The sequence below is a fragment of the Phocoena sinus genome, chromosome 17 (genome assembly GCF_008692025.1).
Source record: "Phocoena sinus isolate mPhoSin1 chromosome 17, mPhoSin1.pri, whole genome shotgun sequence".
Taxonomy (NCBI): domain Eukaryota; kingdom Metazoa; phylum Chordata; class Mammalia; order Artiodactyla; family Phocoenidae; genus Phocoena; species Phocoena sinus.
In genome coordinates, this window is record NC_045779.1 from 70,625,055 (window position 1) to 70,647,362 (window position 22,308).

At 47.7% G+C, this 22,308-nt stretch overlaps 1 protein-coding gene across 1 annotated transcript in view; it reads right to left on the reverse strand.

Annotated features, from left to right (window-relative positions):
• KCNQ3 (potassium voltage-gated channel subfamily Q member 3) overlaps positions 1 to 20,045 on the reverse strand; it is a 292,035-nt gene extending 271,990 nt beyond the window's left edge. Inside the window, 1 exon segment of the mRNA XM_032609424.1 lies at positions 19,636 to 20,045. Coding sequence (XP_032465315.1) covers positions 19,636 to 20,030 — 395 coding nt within the window. The 5' untranslated portion in view covers positions 20,031 to 20,045.
• Positions 20,046 to 22,308: the final 2,263 nt, after the last annotated feature.

Genomic DNA, 22,308 nt, shown 5'->3' on the forward strand with positions numbered 1-22,308 from the left:
CCCTCATTTTGCAGATGAAGAAATGGAGGCCCAGAGGGATACAGGACCTGCCCAAAGTTATTCAGCTAGCAGTTGGTCATCTTAGTGCCCAGGACTCACACAGTCCTTCCTCCCCACGCCTTGCCAAGGAGCAATGGATGAAACTGGCTTGAGGTGTCAGAGATACTCAGAGAAGCTGGGTCATGGTGAAAAGCATTAATGTGGCTTTGTGCACCCATGTTCACAGCAGCACCATTCACAAGAACCAGAAGGTCGAAGCAACCCAAGTGTCCACTGATGGATGGATGAATAAACAGAATGTGGGACATACATATAATGGAATATTATTCGGCCTTTGAAAAGGAAGGAAATTTTGACATATGTTACAACATGGATGACCCTTGAGTACATTATACTAAGTGAGATAAGCCAGTTACAAAAGGACAAATAGCCTATTATTCCACTTATATGAGGTACTAGAGTAGTCAAATTCATAGAGACAAAAAGTAAAATGGTAACTGCCAGGGGCTGGGGGGAGGGAGGAATGGGAGGGTCGGTGTTTCACGGTGCTACAGACTGACTGTGTCCCCTCCCCAAATTCCTATGTTGAAATCCTAACCCCCAGTGTGAGGTAGGGCCTTTGGGAGGTGATTAGGTCATAAGGGTGCAGCCCTCATTAATGGGATTAGTGCCCTTATGAAAGACACCCCATAGAGCTCCCTTGTCCCTTCCACCACGTGAGGACACAGCAAGAAGCCTTCTTTCATGAAACAGGAAGAAGGCCATCACCAGACATCAAGTCTGCCAATGCCTTGATCTTGGTCTTCCCAGCCTCCACTACTGTGAGAAATAAATGTCTGTTATTTAAACCATCCAGTTTATGGTATTTCTGGTACAGCAGTCCTAATGGAGTCAGACAAATGGGTGCAGAGTTTCAGTTCTGTAAGATAAAAACCTCTGTGGATGGATGGTGGTGATGGTTGCACATTAAACCACTGAACTGTACTCTCATGGCTAAAATGGTAAATTTTATGTTTTATATTTTACTACAATTAAAAAAATAATATGGCAGAAAAGGGCTGTACTTTTCCCACTTAGGTGGCCCACTATGACTCCCTGTTGCCTTACTTGGATTCATTTGTTCGGTTGGCATTTTTTTATATTTATTTATCATTTACTTATTTAGGCTGCACCAAGTCTTAGTTGAGGCACACTGGATCTTCGCTGCAGCACGCAGACTTCTTAGTTGCGGCATGCATGCAGGATCTAGTTCCCAGACCACAGATCGAACCCGGGAACCCTGCACTGGGAGCACGGAGTCTTACCCACTGGACCACCAGGGAAGTCCGTCAGTTGGCATTTTTGAGCACCTATGTGTTTACAGCAAGAATCCAAGAGGCCCTGACAGATCGTCATCATAAGAGCAGACACATACCACTGTCGTTTTGTGCCCATTGCTTTTCGTGTTTTACCTTTATTGACTCAGGTAATCCCTGCAACCATGCTCTGAGGTAGGTACTATTCATATCCCCATTTTATAGATGAGAAAACTGAGATCCAGAGAAGTCAAGTGTAATCTGCCTGAGGTCATACAGTGGGAGTTCAGACCCCCGCGGCCCGGCTAAGACTCCCTGCTCCAACACACCTTCCCCACCTGAAACACAAGCCACGCTTTCATCCACACACGACCTCCGCATCCAGCCAAAGTGCCCAGGCTCCTGGAACAGCAAGCTCGGTGCCTGGAGAGGGTCTGCGTCCTGGTGATATCCCAGTAAAGAATGCACTGCTCTGCTGCTTCCGACGTCAGCATCGGAAAATGCTTCCCATTTTTTCCATATGGAAGTAACAGGTCCCCAGCTTCATTTGTTCCATGCAGTGACACTAATTAATGTTCCAAACTCTGGGGCATGGGGACTGAGGAGTGTGTGTGTGTGTGTGTGTGTGTGTGTGTGTGTGTGTGTTTGTGTGTGTGCGCACATATATGTGGTTTATGTAACTTTCATTTTCCCCAACTTCTGAAATGATGTACGTGGTATTTTACCTGAGCCAAACTGTTTCAGCCTAAAAAGTAATTTAGGCTTTCTTGAAGTCATAAAAACACTGTATTAACCCCACAAGTGTAATGAATCCTCCAGCCTCCTACATCTGTGTTTTTGCTTTGACTCATCACTGACAGTGTAAAAACTGGGAATTTGAGACCAAAGTATCAGCCAGAGTCATGGCCTTTGGGGGCTAGTGGTGCTCAACCGAGGGTGCTACCACCTTCACTGGAACATTTGGAAAAGCCTGGGAGTGGCTGGGTTATTCCAACTCTGGGAGCTCTAATAGCACTTGTAGGCAGGGTCCAGAAAATGCTGAAAATTCTGCAAAATTGCAACTTTCCTGTCCAAAGAGAAACAATGTCATCCGTAACACTAACAGCTTCTCCATCAGGAAACCCTAAAATGTATCCAACTACCTGATTTTTCAGGGAAGAAGAAAAGGCACAGAGACATGGAAGTTTCTTATCCCAGGTTGCACAGCAATTTCACAGTTTAAAAAAATCTGACCCCTCCTATTACATTTCCTACTTCATCCTCTCACCACCCAGCTATCTAACCCCCCACAAAAGAGCCCCCAGGTACAGCCACCAGGAAATAGTCACACCTTACTCAGCAGCAGCAGCATTTTTCATTTCCAAGGCTTTGCCTAAGTTGTTCCTTCTGTCTTCAGTCCTAACCCTGACCCTGAAACCACCACATCCTTTTATGCCTGGCTCAAAGGCGGCCTCCTCCAGGAAGCCTGCCAGAGTCCTATCTCGGAACCAACCCACAGCAGTCTGTCTGTATTTTGACTTCCAGCCTGGGTGCCCACCTGCCTTTGTATGAGAGTCCTTTGTTCCCATTACCATCAGTAGGATGGAGCCAACTATCTTACAGCCATTATGCCATCCTATGGTGACAGCGGTCCGGCAGGGCAGGTCCTATTATCCCATTTTTACTGATGAAGAATTTGAAGCTCAGGAAGGTGAAGCAATTTGCTGGAGGTCACACAGGTGGCAAAGAGGATTTCCTCCCGTACCTCAGAGCCCACGCTGCAGCTACGAGGGCACCCTGGCTTCCTGTGTGGTCATGTGCATGTCTGCCTCTCGTCTGGACCATAAGGTCTTTGAAGGTGGGAACCACATCAATCCATCCATGCTTACCTTATGCCATTCCCTCCGTAAAAGATGTCAAAGAGCCCAGCACAAGAGCCCCCCATCCCATCTCCTGGTCCAGGACCCGCTCATTTCCTTAGGCCCCCTCTGACCTGATACAACCTCCTTCCAGGTACACGGTGAGTCAGGAGCAGGGCCACAGAGTGAGAAGTCTCCTAAGGTTTCCAGCCTCCCACCCCACTTCAACAGCCAACTGCAGTAACCACAGTAGCTTCGATCGGACAAAATAAATAACTTCCATTCCTTTTTCCTGGCTCAGGAGGCTGCCTGGGATATGGCAATGGGCAAGCCTCATCAGGGTGTCCAGGGCCTCCGGAACCTCCTTGCACACCCTCAACCACTCAGGGTGGGAAAGGCAGTGAACTCAGAAGCCCTCTCTGCAGAAGACCAGGCCAGCAGCCAGTGAAGCAGGACCTGGAGGCAGACATGACGGGGAAAGAAGACGATGATGATAATGCCAGCCGTCAGTCCCAGCCTCTGATACGGGCTCCTGGTGAGCACAACACAGCAGACGAGTTGTGTGTCTACCCAGAAGACACTCCCCCATCTTTCTCCTCCTAACGGAGTCTCATTCTGTCTGGTTGGCAATGTGCCAGACCCCAGGAAGTGGTTCAGGATGGGTCTAAGTCAATCACGGTACTTCCCTTGGCCTTCACTTCATTGGTCCAAGGTAGAAGGAGCAGCTGACCCAGTGCTGGTCAATGATACATAAGGGAAAATGTACTGTCCCCTCGAATTGTGCCTCAGGAAGTGGTCAGAAGAGACTTGGCTCCACTGGCCCACCCAGATGATGGCACTGAACAACTGATGTGATCTGAACACCGTCCGTTGGGGAAATCATAATTTCATGGACATCCCTTAATACAACAAGAGCAGATGAAAGAGTAATAGAAAACAGCTAGACTAAACTTGAAACTAGACGACCTGGGTCCAAATCTCAGCTCTTAATTGTGAGACACGGGGGACGTGATCTCATCTGCCTGAGGGTGTTTCCATGTCTATGTAACAGGTTGGAGGACCTCTGTAAATGCAGTGCCTCTGTTCACAGAGTCCAGCAATTAATTTTTTTTCTAAAACAGACCTTACTTTATAGAAGAGTTTTCCATTTACAGAAAAATTGAGCGGGTAGTACAGTGAGTTCCCATATAACCTGCACTCAGTTTCACCTATTACAACATCTTAGACTAGTATGATACATCTGTTATAGTTAATGAACTGATACTGATACATTATTATTAACTAAAGTCCATACTATATTTTTTTAAATTATTTATTTATTTACTTATTTATTTTTTATTTATTTTGGCTCTGCCAGGTCTTAGTTGCAGCATGTGGGCTTCTTAGTTGCAGCCTGTGGGATCTTTAGTTGTGGTATGTGGGATCTTTAGCTGCAGCATGCGTGGGGGACCTAGTTCCCTGACCAGGGATCGAACCCCGGGCCCCTGCATTGGGAGCACACAGTCTTACCCACTGGACCACCAGGGAAGTCCCCATACTGTATTTAGACTTCCTTAGTTTTTAACCTACTTTCATTTTTCTGTTCCAGGATCCCATCCAGGACACCTTATCTCATTCAGCTGTCACATTTCTGGAAGCCCCTCTTGGCTGGGACAGTTTCTCAATCTTTCCTTGTTTTAGATGAACTTGACAGTTTGGTGGAGTACTGATCACGTGCTGTGTAGCTGGGCAAGTGTTTTCCTCAGCATCTCTGCTTCCTCAGCAAACTTGAGTCACGCAGCTCTTTTCTTTATGCACTTCTTCTTCCCTTTCCATGTAAATTCCCTCCTTTTACCATGATAATAGAACTCACACATTGTAACAGAACTTCATCACGTCCAGAGCCTAACTTTAAGGCAGAAATTACGATATTAATTTCAACATTACTTCCATTGACTGACATCATTTTTATCTTAGCAGATTTTTGAAAGAATGGAGAGGGAACAGCAATGTATCAGATACTGACCACGAGCTACAACCAGGCTTTGGACCATATTACTGACATTTCACTGAATCTTTATAACAACCACGCGAATAAGCAAGTCCCATGTTACAGGTGAGGAAACAGGTTTAGGCTGGTTAAGTGGTTCACTCAAGGTTACTCGGCTAAAACACAGCACAGCCAGGATTCAAAGCCAGGTCTTATCTGTATCCACTTCTGCTTCCATTACTTCACCTGCACACCTCTCAGGACTGGCACTGTGTGCATTTACCCAAGACTGAGTATCTGGTGGGCCAGGTATTGCGTGAGACCCTGGGCTGCAAAGAATGAATATTTGCACGTACAGAAAGTACAGCTAGGAAACCATCTTCAGCCTCTTTAAACAGCTCACCTCAAGGTTCACCCAATGCTAGGTTCTATGATCCCACTCTCTCTTGCATCAATTTCAACACTTTTCCTTTAGTGTGAGAATAAATCAGACCTCTGATTTCTAAATGTGTGACACATAGTCAGGGTTGTACATTACAAAGTGAAGAAAGAAACAGTCTTTAACGTTATATGCATGAGGAAATCTATTTCTTGTTGATGGAAATTTGCCCTGACTCATTTAAACGATGTTGACAGTTTTACTTGAGTCTCATGTAGACTGAGTATATGCACATATGAAAGTATCACACCCACTATGCAATTATTTATTTACCTACTTGACCGCGGACAGAAAGGGCAAAAACTAATACATTCATCCCTATACCCCCTGTTCCTAGTCCAAGGCATGGCACCTTTTAGACCTGAAATCAATGTCAGCTGAATGATGCATCAGAATACCTTGAGTGTGATGAGCAGACATATTTGCAGACAAAGATGTTTAAACGTAAAGGATGAAGATTCTCCTATGAGATTTCTTCCCAACCAAATAAGGTGTTGAAATTATGGTACCTAATTCCCAGAGGAATTCAAGAAGCAACTCAACATTCCTGCTAACATTCTGGAATCCTGAAGGTGGATGCTAATTACTTTCCCAGGAAACCAGAACTGAGGCAAACGGTGGACGTCAGCACCACACTTCACAACCAGATCCTGCCATTTTCTCAATGAAAGATGTGTCTGTAAGGGCAACCGGAATATACCTATTTTAATCTTGTTTTGAAAATGCTAATGCTTCTCACATTATAAATTAGATTCTTCGTTCTTTGAAAGCATCACAAAAGGCACTCGGAATTATAGCGTCAGCAGGACTAAAGTTCTCCATGCTTATTTAAAATAACTCTCCTGTTTTATTTGGTAAGAATTACTAATACGTGAACACACCAGAATTTCAACAAGGATACGGCTCCATCCCCCAAAGGAAATGCAGGCAATGGCCTGGTTTCATGGTGCTTTTGAGACCTCTACAGTCCTGCACACATTAAGAGTTCAAAGAGCGCAGCCATCGTGAGATACGAGGCACTGAATCAACATATTTACAAATACTTTAAATTCACAGGTTTTTTTCCTGAATGACTTTCCTAAACGAAAGTTTAATGAGGGGGAAAAAACACTACAGAATTACCATGACCCTGAGGCCACAAGACTTCCTTTACTTAAGAACCACTGGAAAAAAAAAAAAAACACAGAAACATTTGTGAACCACAAGTTCCAATAGTTTCTTCACTTCAGAATGAGACAATGTACAGCAGTTGCTGTCAATGCCCCTCTCACCCCTCCTCAGCACTTTCTCCCAGCACCTGCCAAAGGTGGCCTTCTGCAAACAAATACCTTTGGCAAACACCCCCATTTCTGTCTAAGGGATTTCTCTGAGAGGTAATACCCCTGGGATCAGCCCTGAGCCAATGATGGATGGAGTCTGAGGATAATTCTGCACTGTTGTACGTTGCATTACAGGGGCCCCTGGGGGGGCCAGTGTTAATTAACCCCCATGGTGACCTGCTTGATGATAAATGCATCCTTACAGTCTGCATTCTCTTTCGTGTCTTATTTCCCCACTTGCTCCAATTTTACTTATTTTTCCAATTTTTCTCAGAATCACCTCCTAAATCATGCATTCTCAGTAGCGCTGGGTATTGCCTTCGAGGGGGCAAAGTTGGTTGTTGGAGGGTGGGGTTGGGAAAAGAATCTTACTCTCTTTATATATGGAGCCCAGACATAAATACAGTACATGCAGGATACACAGTATATCTGTGGTATTAAAACGTCATGGGTGGGAGCAATCAGGGAAAAAAGTGTCTAAAAAGACTCCTCAGCGGGGAGATATTGCAAACCAGACTGCATGACTGTGCATTAAATAAACCACTTGCACTGAGCACCTTGCCTCAGGGAGCTTCTGGAGGGACACAAAGTAAGATGCAGTGGTAGCTTCCCCTGAGTACATCATGAATTCATTCATTAAATCCTTTCAATGTAGGGCAGGGAACATTAGGGCCATTCATCAGATGAAACACTGGGGCTCTTACGAGTACGATGACCTATTGGAGACAACAGAGCAAACTAGCCCAGGACTCAGGGTGAGAGCTTGGGTCTCCTAGGGGCTGGGCTCTCAGCCACACCTTAGAAAAAACATGAAGAGCGTTTAGCCCAACGTGGCACAGGGAAATAACTCTATAAATATCAGTGACTGTTATTAATGAAAACAGATCAGGTTTCCATGAATGGGCCAGCTGCTGGTGCTGCCCCACAGGTGACAGAGTAATAGCCCAAATGTATAAAAACGTTAGTTATCACGGATATGCTGGTTTTGAATGCCCCAACTTAATGCTGGACTCAAGGGAGATCAGAGAGCATTTTATATGACTCTTGGTAGAGGGCTGGATTTGGGGGGTAGGGTGGAGAAAAGAGGGTCAAGGGACAAGGAATTTCAACAGGAAGAGAAACCCTCCTTGGCCAGAGGCCGACTGGGGCCTGTGGATGGACGCCTGGACAGCCTGCACTTGGCTTTGCTCTTTCTGCTGCTTATTTGATCCAGACCCCGAGACAAGGCAACCCAGAACAGTCATGCTGTTGGTAAGACTGCTCCACTGGTACACAGCCACTGGAAGCCCGCGAGGGAAAGCTGATGTGGCTGAATGGAAGCCGGCCTTGGAAGAAGAAGACCTGAGTTCAAGTCCTCCCTTTGCCATCAAAGTGACCTCAGGCAACTTTCTCACTGCCCTGGGCCTCCGTTACCTCTTCTCTACAGTTCTAACGGTCTCTGATCTTTGTAATCTGCCAAGTGCCTCTATCCCGGTTCGTAAATCCCCTAAACCGCTGTTTAGCTTGATTAGACTTGCTGGTGCCTGAGGTTTCATTTTTCCGGACTGGCCTCACTAGGTGGAGAAACATCCGAAACCGATATACGTGGGGGGAGATAAAGCCGGGGCTGGGGTTTTAGGAACGGGCAGGAGTAGGGAGATCCATAGTGTGATAGGACTGAGTGATTTTCCATTAGTGCAGATGGCCTGGACCGGAAGAACATGTTCCCTCGGCTCAATATTTTCAAGTCATGTTGGATGATATTTCACCCCATCCCCTACAAAAGACATCCATAAAGGTAGAGATGGACTTGAACTGCTGTGGCAGGTTTACAGAAAATCTAATGGCAAAGAAACTCCATGGACAGGCTCCTCAGATACAACACTGGCTTAGCTAGAAAAGACAGATGTGGCGAATTTGTAAGAAGGGCCCTGCTGTAACAGCCATTTGGATAATACTTCTAAAGCAAATGTCCTGGTAGCACTGCCCAAGAGGGAACAGAATAAACTACAAAATGTTGTAAAAATGTTGGTTATTATTGATAGCTTGGTTTTATATGCCCCAACTCAGCTGTTATACTCTTACAGGGTCCAAAGGAGTTTACGTCTCTTGAAGGAGGGGAGGGTGAAGAAGAGGAAAAGGCGATCCTGAGGAAACCCTGAAATCTTCAGCAGGACAGAAGCTCACCTCGGGAGGAAGCCAAGCAGAGCCCACGTACAGGATGCCCCATGAGCCAACTGCATCAGTACTTACTCCTGTTCTTCATAAACTACATGCAAGAAGCAATCTTATTCCCGAGTTATAACCCAATCTGTTCTCTTAAGAAAACATTTCAAACAAAATGCTCTATCCCTTCTGTGGCAGAATGAAAAGTCCCATCCAACAAGGGTACAATTGGATGGGATGTGGTTTGCATCCTATGAAGCCTGCCAAACTAGAGGTGACCTGAAACCTCGGTATTGACTGCAGTCTTGTCATCTTTGACTGTTGTCTTGTCATCTCCAAACCTCTTTCTCTTCATTCTCCTGAAAGGCGATCAACCTAGGGAAGCCAACATCCCTGTAGCACAGGTACTAAGGCATACCGTTAATGGGTTCCCGATTAAAATACCCAGTGATGTTCAGGTGATGCAACACAGACAGAAACGTGGCAAATCTGTCCCTGGGCAAATGCCCAAACCCAAAACCCAACTGTGGGACCTGTCTGCTCCTCATACAGCTTTCGGACAATGTTACCTCAGAATGCCGCTCCCTGTGTGCTTTCCAAAGTGCTTCCTCACATGCTGCCTCATGGGATTCTTCATCAATCCTACACGTAAGTATTTGCAGACTGTGAGACAAGGGAAGTGTTTGAATCACACATCTTCAAACAACTTACCCAATGCATTTCTGACAAACTCACAGCCATCTCCAGTCATCCCACACCAGAACCACGTACCACAGGGTCTAAAATGACTTTTAGTCAATCCAACTTTGAAGACCTTTCCCATGCTTCCCTTCACACTGCTCTGTGGTCCAAAGATGCACCAAATCTTGTTTTCATTAATGTCAAAACTTCGAAACCCAAGCCAAAAAGAGAAAGAGAGCAGGACCTTGATTCTCTGGAAAAGACCATAGGGGCACACTTGATTTAGGAACCTTTTAAACATTGATGGAATCTTTTTAAATGAATACAGATGAAAGGGGAACCTCCAAATAGTGCAGTGTTCTGAATTATTAGTCCTCCTAGTAGGAGGGGGAGATGAGTCGTCAACGGGACCGTCAGTAAATTCCTCCATCTTCGCCCCACTGCTTACACCTCCTTTGCAGAAGTCTCCCTTAACAAAGGAGACAACAGTGCCTTCCCCATTCTGCATGCCTGTGTTCCTCATTTGCATGCTATGACTGCATTTGCTAGGCTGTTTACATTTATTCGTTTCCAGTCTCCACCTCCATAGGGAAAGAGTTAGGTATGGCTCATCTCCCTCAACATCCTGGCACGAAGCTTGGCATTTGAGTCAGTACGTGTGGCCTTGAAATGAATGACCTTAGCATGCTAAACTGCACCTTTCCCATCACCTGGACAAAGCACAGGGAACTATACTCAATATTTTGTAATAACCTATAAGGGAGAAGAAACTGAAAAGGAATATATATATACATATATACGTATAACCAAATCACTTTGTTGTACACCTGAAACTAACACAACATTGTAAATCAACTATACTCAATAAATTTTTTTTAATTAAAAAAATTTTTTAATTAAAACAAAAGAAAAAACTCAAGGTGGAGAGGAAATTTGAGGCACGGTCTATACAGAATCCGTGAATCTAAGAAAGCCCGTTCAGCTCAGCCAATGGTTTTCAGGCCTGGCTTCATATTAGAATCACTTAACAATGATGCCTGGACCCCACAGAGCAATGGTATCTGTTTCTGGGGTAAGGCCTTCATCTGTACGTGCTCTGTGCTGTTTGTGTGTGTTTGGTCTTCTTTTTTTTTTTTTTAAAGTATTTTTAACTTTTTATTTTAAAATGTTTTTAATTAGAAGGGTAATATAATCCACACATATATAAGCCTTGCCTAGATTTTCCAAGTGTTAATATTTTTGCCATGGTTTCTTCCTTCTCCCTCTTCCCCGTGTATGTATTGTGCACACATACACACACACTTACAGAGTCTGTATGTGTGCTGAACCACTTGAAGGTAAGTTGCAGATATCATGACACTTCACCACTAAATATTACAGCACGCATCTCTTAAAAAAAAAAAAAAGAACCTTCATCTACATAGCCGAAATGTAATTATCATACTCAAGAAGTTAAATTTGGATATATATTGTCATCTCATATGGAATCCCTGTTCAAATTTTCTTAATTGTCCCTATAAGAATATCTTTGATTGTTATTATTTTTTTAACTCAGGATCCAATCAAGAATCATGAATTGCATTGGTTTGTTTGTGTTTTTTCCAGATGTACTGACATGTAATTGACATATAACATTGCACAAGCTTAAGGTACATGATGTGGTGATTAAATATGCATATATATTATAAGGTTCATAAACACATCCAACACCTCACATAGTTGATTTTTTTGGTGAGAATTTTTAGGATCTGCTCTCTTAGCAGCTTTCAATTATACAACAGAGTTATTTTTAACTATAGTCACCAAGCTGTACATTAGATCCCCAGAACCTATTCATCTTATAACTGGAAGTTTGTACCCCCTGACCAACTTCATCCATTTCCTGCACCCCCCAGCCCCTGGCAACCACCAATCTGATCTCTGGTCCTGAGTTCAATTTTTTTAGATTCCTGTATAAGTGACATAATATAGTACTGTGTCTCTCTGACTTATTTCTCTTAGCATAATGCCCTCAAGGTTCATCCATGTTGTTGCAAATAGCATGATTTGCTTCTTTTCTATGGCTGGAAAAGATTCCATTTTTTACATATATATATACCACATTTTCTTCATCCGTTCATCCAACAATGGACACTCAGGCTGTTTCCAAATCTAGTCTATTGTAAATAATACAGCAATGAACATGGGACTGCAAATAGCTCTGTAAGATACTGATTTCATCTCCTTTGGATATATATCCAGAGCTGGGATTGCTGGACCATATGGCAGTTCTATTTTTAATTTTGTGAGGGACCTCCATACTGTTTTCCCACAGTGGCTGCACCAGTTTACATTCCCACCAACAGTGCATAAGGGATCCCTTTTCTCCACATCCTTGCCAACACTCGTTATTTCTTGTCTTTTTGATGATGGCCATTCTGACAGGTGTGAGGTGGTATCTCGTTGTGGTTTTATTTTGCATTTCCCTGCTGATTAGTGGTGCTGAGCACCTTTTCATGTGCCTGTCGGCCATTTGTATATCTTCTTGGAAAAGTATCTATTCAGATCCTTTGCCCATTTTTTAATCAGATTATTTGCTTCCTTGTTACTGAGTTGCATGAATTCTTTATATATTTTGGATATTAACCCCTCATCAAATACATGGTTGCAAATATTTTCTCCCCTACCATAGTTGCCTTTTCATTTGACTGATCACTTCTTTTGTGGTGCAGAAGTTTGATGCAGTCCCACTTGTCGATTCTCAAGTATTGCACTTGGTTGTCACGTGCCTTTAGCCTCCTTTAACTGAAACAGTTATCCTCATCTTTGTCCGTTTTCATGACATGCACCCTTTGAAAGAGACCACGCCAGACATCTTGCAGGATGTCCCACCATTCGACTTTGACTTTGTTATTTCTTCATGATTAGATTCAGGTCATTTTAGGCACGACTGCAGGTATGTTGTAAATTTCCACTGAACTATTCAGGAGGAAGGTAGGGTCAGTTCGCCTCATTATAGAGAAGCTGGATGGCTTTGGTTCAGGTGGAGCCTGCCAGATTTCTCTTAAGGTGCCTTCTTGCCTAGGTGATTCACATGTGTATCAAAGTCTGAGAAGCCTTACTCCAAGTGTGGTCTGCAGACCAGCAGCACTGGTTTCCCCTGGGAACTTTCCAGAAATGCAGCTCTAAAGCGCCTCACCGTGGAAGGGAGAGTTTCCGTCCCTCTCTGTTACTCTTCTGGTACGTTGTCTTCTATAGAGGAGAACCATGACATGGTGAAGAGAGCACCACCTTGTGGGTGGAGGACTCCTGCGTGATCCGAGCTCCACCACCAAAGTAGTGTCAAGAGCCTGGGCAAATCTCAGCATCTGTCATTCATTTATAAAAGAGAGACACTGGGTACCCTCCATTCTAGCATGAAGGGCCGTGTGATGTTAGCCCATTTCCTAGAAAGTGAATACGGGGCACCTGTGGTCACTGTCATTCCCAGCGTATAGCCTCACTGCTGCGCAGAGATCTGATGTTCAACCGTCACCTGACCTCTTCATTCTGCTTGAACAGCTTGAAAATGTCATAAGAAAGAAGGCCAGGAAGAAGTCAGGAAGTTCATAAAATGAGAAGAAAAATCAAATGAGATTATTAGAAAGGGGAGGGGGCATGGATTTTATGAGGGGGGTACAAGAAGAAGGCAGATTAAATACGGTTGAGAGGGGAAGCAAAAATGAAACCATATTTACTAAGTCTACAATGTGCTGGTGGAGGTCATGGAGAGGTCGTGGTGGAGGTCATGGAGAGGTCATGGAGGAGGTCATGCAGAGGTCGTGGTGGAGGTCATGGAGAGGTCGTGACCGCTGGTAGACCTGTGAGCTGGCTCCTTATCCCTCCGGTGCTGGGCATGTACTCTGCCCACTGTTCCCACAGTGGGAGCTGTTTTCAAGGGTGCAGCCTTGGGTGAGCATATGTTGTTGAGACCACCTGGATAGTGTTACTGAACCCCATGAAGGCCTCTATATAAACTTTTAAGATGCTGGCAGTTGGGGGTGGAGATCTACCTGTCTTGCTGCCCAAGACAAGCCTCGTATGTAAGTTCTCTGCTTCTTAAACCAGGCTACTCATCCAGAGTGGCCTGCCTCTTTCTTCGGTCTCTCCTTGCCCTCCATGTACCCGACCAATTTCAGATTTCACCTGGGGAACTCCTGAGGTTGCAAATCAACACAATGCAGTGTTCAGGTGTCTAATATCATCACCTTGATTAAACTTCACAACAATCCTGGGGGTGTAGGTATTATTATCTCCATATCATAAATAAACTGAACTCCAGGGAAGTTGAGCAAATTGCTCCAGGTCACAAAGCAAGGAAATAGCAAAGTTGGCTTAAACCCAGGTCTGACTCCAAAGACCATGCTCTTACCACTGAGAAAGCATGACACAATACAGATCACCTCACACCTGTCAGAATGGCTATTATTTCAAACAAACAAAGAAAACGACACCCTAAGTGTTGGTGAGGATACAGAGAAACTGCAAGCCTTACACATTTTTGGTGAAAATGCAAAATGGTACAGCTGGAAAACAGTATGGAAGGTCCTCAAAAATTTAAAAATAAAACTACCGTGTGATCCAGCAATCCCACTTCTGAGTATTTCCTCAAAATATTATTATCAGGGGATCAAAGAGCTATTAGCACCTCCATGTTCACCGAAGTACTATTTACAGGAGCCAAGAGGTGGAAAACAACCTAAATGTCCATCAACAGATGAATGGAGAAAGAAAACAGAATACTGCTCAGTCTTAAGAAGGAAATTCTGCAGTACGTGGCAACACCGATGAACCTTGAGGACACTGTGCTAAGTGAAATAAGCCAATCACAGAAAGACAAACGTTGCAGGAGTCTACTTATATGAGGCATCTGAGACAGTCAAATTCACAGAGTCAGAGAGTAAAATGGTGGTTCCCCAGGGCTGGAGGGAGGAGAAAGAGGGAGTTACTAACCAACAGGCATAAAGTTTCAGTTAAGCAAGAGGAGAGATCAGCTGTACAACTCTGTGCCTACAGTCAACAGTAACACACTTAAGGATCTGTGGAGGGTAGGTTTCCTGTTAAGTGTTCTTGCCACAGTAAAATAAAAATTATTTAAAAACGAATGAGAGCTTTTCAAAATCCTTGGTTCGCAATAATGAGAAGGAAACCCGCAAAACTGAGGAAGAGAATGCAAAGAGGAAATCAGTGGGGTAAGAAAAAAAGTGAGGATGAACAGAGATGGTTAAGAAGACAAACATCTAGTGGGAAATGAGAAAGAATACGATACATGGGGGCAGAAAAGGAAGAGAATGGGATGAACAGAGTCAGAGAACAGAATAGCTGAGAGAACTGAGTCCAGCAGTCCATCCCCTCCGTAATGAATTACAAGTTGTAGCACTGGCTGAGATGCAGTTCAAGGGATTCCTTACGCCTAGGCCGGGAAGTTGACCAGATGGCCAAACTCCGAGATTTCTGCTAACACTAATGTTATTATTAGATGATATTGAATATTATTAAGATATTATTAGAGGGAGGGGATATAGGTATACATATAGCTGATTCACTTCGTCGTACCACAGAAACTAACACAACATTGTAAAGCAACTATACCCCAATAAAAAAAAGACATTTTTAGAATACATGTTCTATTGGGGCAGAGATCAGACTGTTTTGTTTTGCTTGGTTTTGTTTACTGCTATAATGCCAATGTCTAGAAGAGTGCCAGGCGCAGCGAAGGCATTTCTATTGACTAACATCGACAACACAAAGTTCTATCTATTATTGAGCACTTCTTCTATGTAAGGTGCTCTTAGCTCCACAAGAGTCTATATTGAGAACATTTTTTAGACTAAGAAACTGAAACTCAGAGATCCAGCAACTTGCCCAGGAACATACTGGCCGTAAGAGGCAAAGCAAGTTTGGGAAATCAAATTTCTCTTACTTCAAAGACTTGCTAAGACTCTACTTTCCTAAGGGGTCTCAGTGAGAGGCCAGTGTCTCTCCTCCACCTTGAGGGCTGTAGCTCCTTTAGTCAATATGCTAGGTCCACCAGCCAGGCCCTTCACCTTCCAGAGCAGCTGCTGGGTCCTTGCGCCCCACCTCTCAGCCTTGCCTGCCCGATGTCCCAGGGGCCAGTCCACCTGAGAATGCAATCAGTGTGCATCTCGTGATCATTTCCCGTTGGCGGGTCAACAGGTGATCAACTGATCATAGCCAACTGGCCACGGAGAGGTGGTCAGGGTAGTGGGATGCTTGTATGGTTGCCAGTCCAGCAATAATGCCAAGATGAAGCCAGCATCTTCCCACTAACAGGCTAGGAAGGCGGAGTCCCCAGACAGCCTCAGGACAGCCACAGTGGCAGGTGTGTATGACTTTTAAGGAGACCCTATTTCAGAATCAACTAGTAAACACTTCGTGCCTAATACTGGGCTAATTTCATTCATATACACTACTTTCTTTTAAGCCTAAAATATCACCCTCAACTTATAGATCTTCCCCAGCTCGGCTCATGCAAAGTCAAAGAGACTAAAGGCAGAGTCCAGATGTGAACTTCAAGTCCAGCCCCTTTTCTACAGCATCAGAATCCTTTTCAGCCATGCAGCTAAAGATACAGAGAAGTGATCAGCCTTACTGGGGTCACAGCGTGGTCTCCCACCTCTCCCCTACTGTCCACCGTGAGACTTCTGAGAGCTATTCTCATCATTAACGTTCCGTAATGCTGACTACTTATTACTGTTCTGAGAACAGGAAAACCACGCAGAACAAAGTCTGGGTGAACCTGAGAGTATGCGTTCACTCATCCATTCAGCAAACGCTTACTGGGTGACTGCCGTGAGCCCAGAAGGATGCTGGGGACTGAGGTGGCTAAGACACAACACAGCCCTTCCTCAAAGTAGTTCTCAGTTCTGCCGGGGGAGGTGAGCAAACAGGTCAGCCCAGTGCAAAATCCTATGCTTGCGGATGCTGCTGAGGAGGGGCAATTCTAGCTCAGCTGGAGGGTCGGGGAAAAACCTCCCAGAGGAGGTGACATGAGAACTCGGCCCAGGTGAAAGTGAGTAGCCAGGAGAAAGCAAGGGATGGGCATTTAAGGCAAAGGGAGCAGGGGCGGTGGGCTGGGGGCGGACGGGTGCGGTCTTTGATTCTCACATTTGCTGTATCCTGCCTTTGGGAGAGAAGGAAAAAAATCACATCTCATGGGTCCGGTTCATTTTTTTTTTTAAAAAAAAGCGTGCACTAGCCTGGGAGCCCACGGTCAGCCCAAATTCCTGGCCTGCCTTCTGTCATTAACCACAGCCCAGAATAGGATAATGGCTGCTTTGAAGCACGAATTTCAGTGCTTGCAAAATCCTGAATCATCAATGAAAGGTATGGTTTTGTTCACTTGACCAGACTTCCTCCCAGCTGGAGGAAGGATGTACAGTGCCTCCACCAACCAGGTATGCTTCAGTATCAGGAGCTCAAACCCAGCCCAATGGGTTTTCCTGTCTAGCGCCCCATTAATCAGAATCCCAATACCACCGCCACCCCAGGCCATGTCCCGTTTCCCTAACACTGTGGTTCCCTGGGTTCTGAGCAGCCCCTGCTTTGATTCCAAACTCCATTCCCAGCCATTTGCCAGCTGTGAGCTATGAAGGGGAGGCAGAGGCGGGACTAAGAGTCCTCTTACCAATGGGTGAGGGGCATCCAGGGACGCCTGGTAAAATACCCAGAGTCCCGCAGTTGTTGGCAGAGGGTCAGAACTGGAATCCGGGCTCACAAACAAGTGATGACCCACTGCATTCATATGTGAGCTCCAGCTATGGGATCCTGGACAAGTGGTGCTATCTGTTTTAGTTTTCATATCTTCACCTATCAAATGTAGGGAACAATTCCCACATCATAGCATCACGGTGAGAATGAAATGAAATAAATGATTTGCATGTGTGAAAGTGCCTTTCTCCTCCCATAGTTTGAAATTTTCCTGGGTCCTCTCTGGGAAACTGAGGCTACATACAGATTTTGGCATTCCCAAACCTGATTCCAGGTGATGGAATAATTCTAGAGAAGGATAACATTGAGGCCTTACCTATCCCTTCCCCAGACTGGTCAAGACAGGGCTGGAGCGCTGGCTGGGAAAGGTGGGAGGAGAAGAAAGAGGGAGCCCACAAACTCCAGTAGGACCCCAGGTTCGGAAGTCAGCCAACACGTACTGAACACCATTTACGTGCAAAAGGACATGTGAGGCTGTGTATGCTTGTGTACACTCAAATAATTCGTGTGCCTTTTTTATTATCACATATTCCAGTATTATCTTCAGTTCAATTGAACTAAATACAGCACTAGAGACAGAGACGAATATCTTTCAATCCCTTTTTACCACCTGAAGAAAGCAAATGGAAGAGCAACAATTGCTAACCCTTCTGTCCATTCACTAACGCCTGCAAATACACGCAGACATGAATGCCAAAGGCTGGACAGCCCCCCTCCACCCCACCGCCCAAAACCCATGTTCCTGGCTGCATGTCCTTAGCTCCTCAGTTTCCGGAAGGCGCCCTTTCCAGGCTTCGGTAACCTCTCTGATGAAACCTGTTGCCAAGCCTGAGGTCCTGTGCAGACGCCTCCACCTGGCGGCCAAAGCTGGAAAAGCCTTTCCAACCAAGGAAGATTGGCAGGTAGTGTTTAACTCTAAGGCTCCCCGAACTCCTTCCCACCACGTAAGTCATGGGTCAATTGGAGAAGGACAGAGAGGAATATCCATTGCTAAAGGCACAAGAAGGGTCAAGGTCTTGGCCGATTCCCCGCCAAAACCCTGGTAACGGGTACAGCCTCCTAAGAAGCAGCCATCAGGATGACTAAGCCACAGACAGGAAGAAAGGGGTACCTGGAAGTGCCCTGCCAGCCCTGAGGTGCGTGCTGCCAGCTGTGATTTCCCCTCCTGGAGAGGAGCCACCACTACCATCTTCGCCCTCTCCCCCAATACAGCAGGATTTTCTAGCCAGAGTGTCAGGAGTAGAAGTTCCATCTTCCTTCCCACCACGCATTTACATTCTGACTAGAAGGGGACCCTCTCCAGGGGGCAAACCTTCAGCCCAGGCCCCTTCACACTCCCGCTGCCCTTGCCCAGTCAAAGCAAGAGAAAAGCAAGCAGTTCAGGGGATATTAAGACCAAATTATGGAGATGTTTCAGCCAGAATTATCCCTGGCCCCCACCTACTGGCACTGTTAAGCCCTCACCCGTCAGTCTAGACTTAGAGCCTGAGAATCACAATCAATTTCCCCCCCATCCCTCTCTCTCTCATTAACTTCCCTAAAAAGAATCCCAAAACATGCATTTTGGCCAGTCCAAGTCCCCAACTGGAGCAAACCACGTTCCTTTCCATACGAGAATGGAGCCTTAAGAAGGTAGCACAAGCAACGCCATCGACACCCGCGCTCAAACACACACACACACACACACACACACACACACGCACACGCACACCCCACTGTGGGCAATGTACCACTCCCATCCCCAACTCCAGGATGTATCATTTAAAGTCAGCAGCGACCCCAAATAGAAGGGACCCACCCCGAGCAGAGCCTCAGAGCGCATGGGAAGATCCGCTTTATCCCGTTCGACCTCCTCGTTAATTAGAAAAACCACAGAATTCTTTTAAGCTTGGATACCAACATCCGGAGACGGTGCCATAACTGCGCACCCGCGCGCACACACACAGGCCAAAGCGGTCTCCAAATCAGCTGAGGAGCCACGCTTGGATCTTTCAAGCCCTGGTGTCCAACCCCCAGAGAGTGGTTCACAGACCCACACACACACCTACACAGCACAGGGCAGGCTGGTCTCCGATTCGGCGGACGGGCGCCCCTGGACTTTGAAGCCTCAGAGCTGTCCCCAGCTCCAGCCCACCGACCCCCCCCGAACCCCCAGCCACACGCCGCCTCCGAGGGGCGCCCCGAGCGGCCCGGTACTCACACGAGAGCGTGGTAGAGCAGCGCCCAGCCCCGCGGTCTCTCGAGGGAGTCGTAGATCAAAGTTTGGATGCGTCGGTACTTGGCGTTGTTCCTCTTGACAGGGCGGCTCAGGGGGGTCTTGGCCAGGAGCCCGATGCCCTGCGGGGTCCTCCGCAGCCCCTCGTCGCGGCCGCCGCCCTCCAGCAGCAGGGTCCCGTCTTTGTCAGCTCCGGCCCCGAGCGCCAAGGTGACTTGCTCCACGTCGCCCGGCGCCAGCCCCACTTTCCGCTCCTCGTCGCCCGCCGCCGCCGCCGCCGCGTCCCCTCCGGCCGGGTTAGGGGCCCCGCCGCCGCCGCCGTCGCCCCCGTCGCCGCCGCCGCCAGCCGCCCCCGCCGCCCTGCGCGCCTTGAGCCCCATCGGCCTCGCCCCCGCCGGCCGCTTCGCCTTCTCCGCAGCTGCTCCGGGAAGAAGGGGCGCTCGGGGTGCGTGGAAGAGGCGGCGGCGGCGGCGGCGAGCCCGGGAACTCCAATGCCATGATCCGCGCGCCCCTCCCCACCCCCCCTCCAAAAGCAGGCTAAGGCGGGGCCCCGGGGGGCAGGGGGGAGGGGTCACATCCCGCGCGGGTCAGCCGCGGGACACCGGGGGGCGCGGGCCGCGGGCTGCGAGAGGCGGGCGAGGGCACGCGAGGCTGGCGCGGAGGCGCTAGGGCGCGCGGCGGCAGGAGCCCGGCACCGGCGCTCCGGGGCGGCGGCGGCGGCGGCGGCACCCGGGCCGGCGAGCCCGAGACAGCATCGCAGTTTATTTACAAGCCGGGTGCCAGCCGCCCTCCCGCCCGCCACACGCGCCGCCGCCGCCGCCTCCTCCCTCCTCCGCGCTCCTTCCCGCTCCACTCCCCCGTCCCGTCCCGCCCCGCCCCGCCCCGCCCCGCCCCGCTCGCCCGCCAGCTCGCTCGCCCGCCCGCCCGCTCGCTCCAGCCTCAGCCTCGCTCCAGCCGCAGCAGCGAGCGGGCGACCGCGCAGAGGCCGGAGCACACGCCGCCTCCCTCCCGCCCGCGCCAGGGTGGGGCCGCATCGTCCCGCCCCTTCGCGGCCGAAGGCCCGGGCGGCGCCCCGCCCTCCCCGTGGCCCGCGGAGGGCCAGTGAGCGCTGCTGCGGCCGCCGAGCCGGGCTGCACGCGCACCCGTGGGCGTTGGGGCTCACCCCCGGCGCGGCGCGCGGCGCGAAGAGGAGAAGCGGCTGGGGGCGTCGTCTCTTTTCCCGCGTTCGCCTGGGCCCTGCATCTTTACGTTTTCTCGTCACCTCCCAACCCAGCTTCTGGGCTTCGGAAGTAAAATCGAAGTTGCTGGGTTGGCCAAGGCCGAGCGCACCGCGAACCCAACCGCTCGGTGCTAGCAATGCTTGTGGCTCCCTAGTCCCTTTGGTTCATGGTTCGTGGTGGACAGTTCCGCCCTCACATCCCGGCCCCTTCAATGGCACCTCCATCAACTAGAGTGAGCAGAGACCGAAGAAATAGGACAAGGGGAATTAACTTGTGCTCTAAGCAGGTCATTCCCTCTCTTGCCTGAGTTTCTGTTCATTCATTCAATCAGTGACTAAACCCACGTGAGTAAGAGAGGCGATGTTCTAGGACCAGGGCAGACGAGGTCCCTGCGCACAGAAAGCTTGCATTCCTGAAAGGTGGAAGACAATAACGGAAAAACAATCATAACAGCATAGTTTCCTATATTGGTAATTCTACGAGGAAAGAAAATAGCGTCCTGTGCTACAAGCGGGGAACTTCTTTAAGTTGGTTGCTCCTGGAAGAGCTCATTGTGGAGGTGACATTTGGAGGTGAGGTTTGATGGTAAGCTGGAAAAACTACGTAAATGTCCAGGAGAGCCTTCCAGGCAGCAGAACAGCAAGCGCAAAGGTGAAAAGCAGCTTCAGCTTACTGAGCTCCGAGGAGAGTAGAAGAAGGTGAGGCCTCAGTTGGGAGTTGGGGGGTGTAGATCTTGTTAATTCACTAGGGGTCGTGCCCTTTGAACCTAACCCCCCCCCTTCCTTCTACCATCGCTGCCAGCATTAGAGAAACCCTTCATTCCTGCTGCCCAGGCACCTGGTGCCTCCTTTATTTTTCACTCTCTCTCCTTTTGTCTGCTGGGGTGGAGGGGAGGGTGTGTAAGCAAGGCCAAGCCAAAGATCTATCCCTAGTGTGCAGAAAGGAGCCCCCAGAAGGCCTGCATGTGGAACGTGGCTCTGGATTTGCCTGGAGGAGTTGGCCAAGGAGAGTGAAAGAGAGTGAAGGGCAGGGGACAGGGGAGAGAGGAAATGGGGAAAGGGAGAAAGGATGGAGAAGGGGAGAAGAATTGGGGTGAGGAAGGAGGAGGGGGACCTGTATGAATGACTGTCAGAGGGAAGAACCTCAAAAATCTCAGCAGCAACAAGGGTGCAGTTTCAAGAAGGGAGTTAAGCTATGCTACAAAGCTGAAGTCCTTAAAATGGTGTTGCATTGGCACAAAAACTGCTTGGTGCAACAGAATCGGTTGCCCAGAAAGTGACTCTAATGTGAGAACTACATATAAAATAAGACATGAAAACTTATTCCTTGGTCAATGGGCTGCAGGATGGGTTTTGTGAAGGTTACATGAATTGGTAGATGGAAACGTGACTCCCCGCACGGTGGGACCCCGGTAAATGTTTACGAATAAATCAATGCT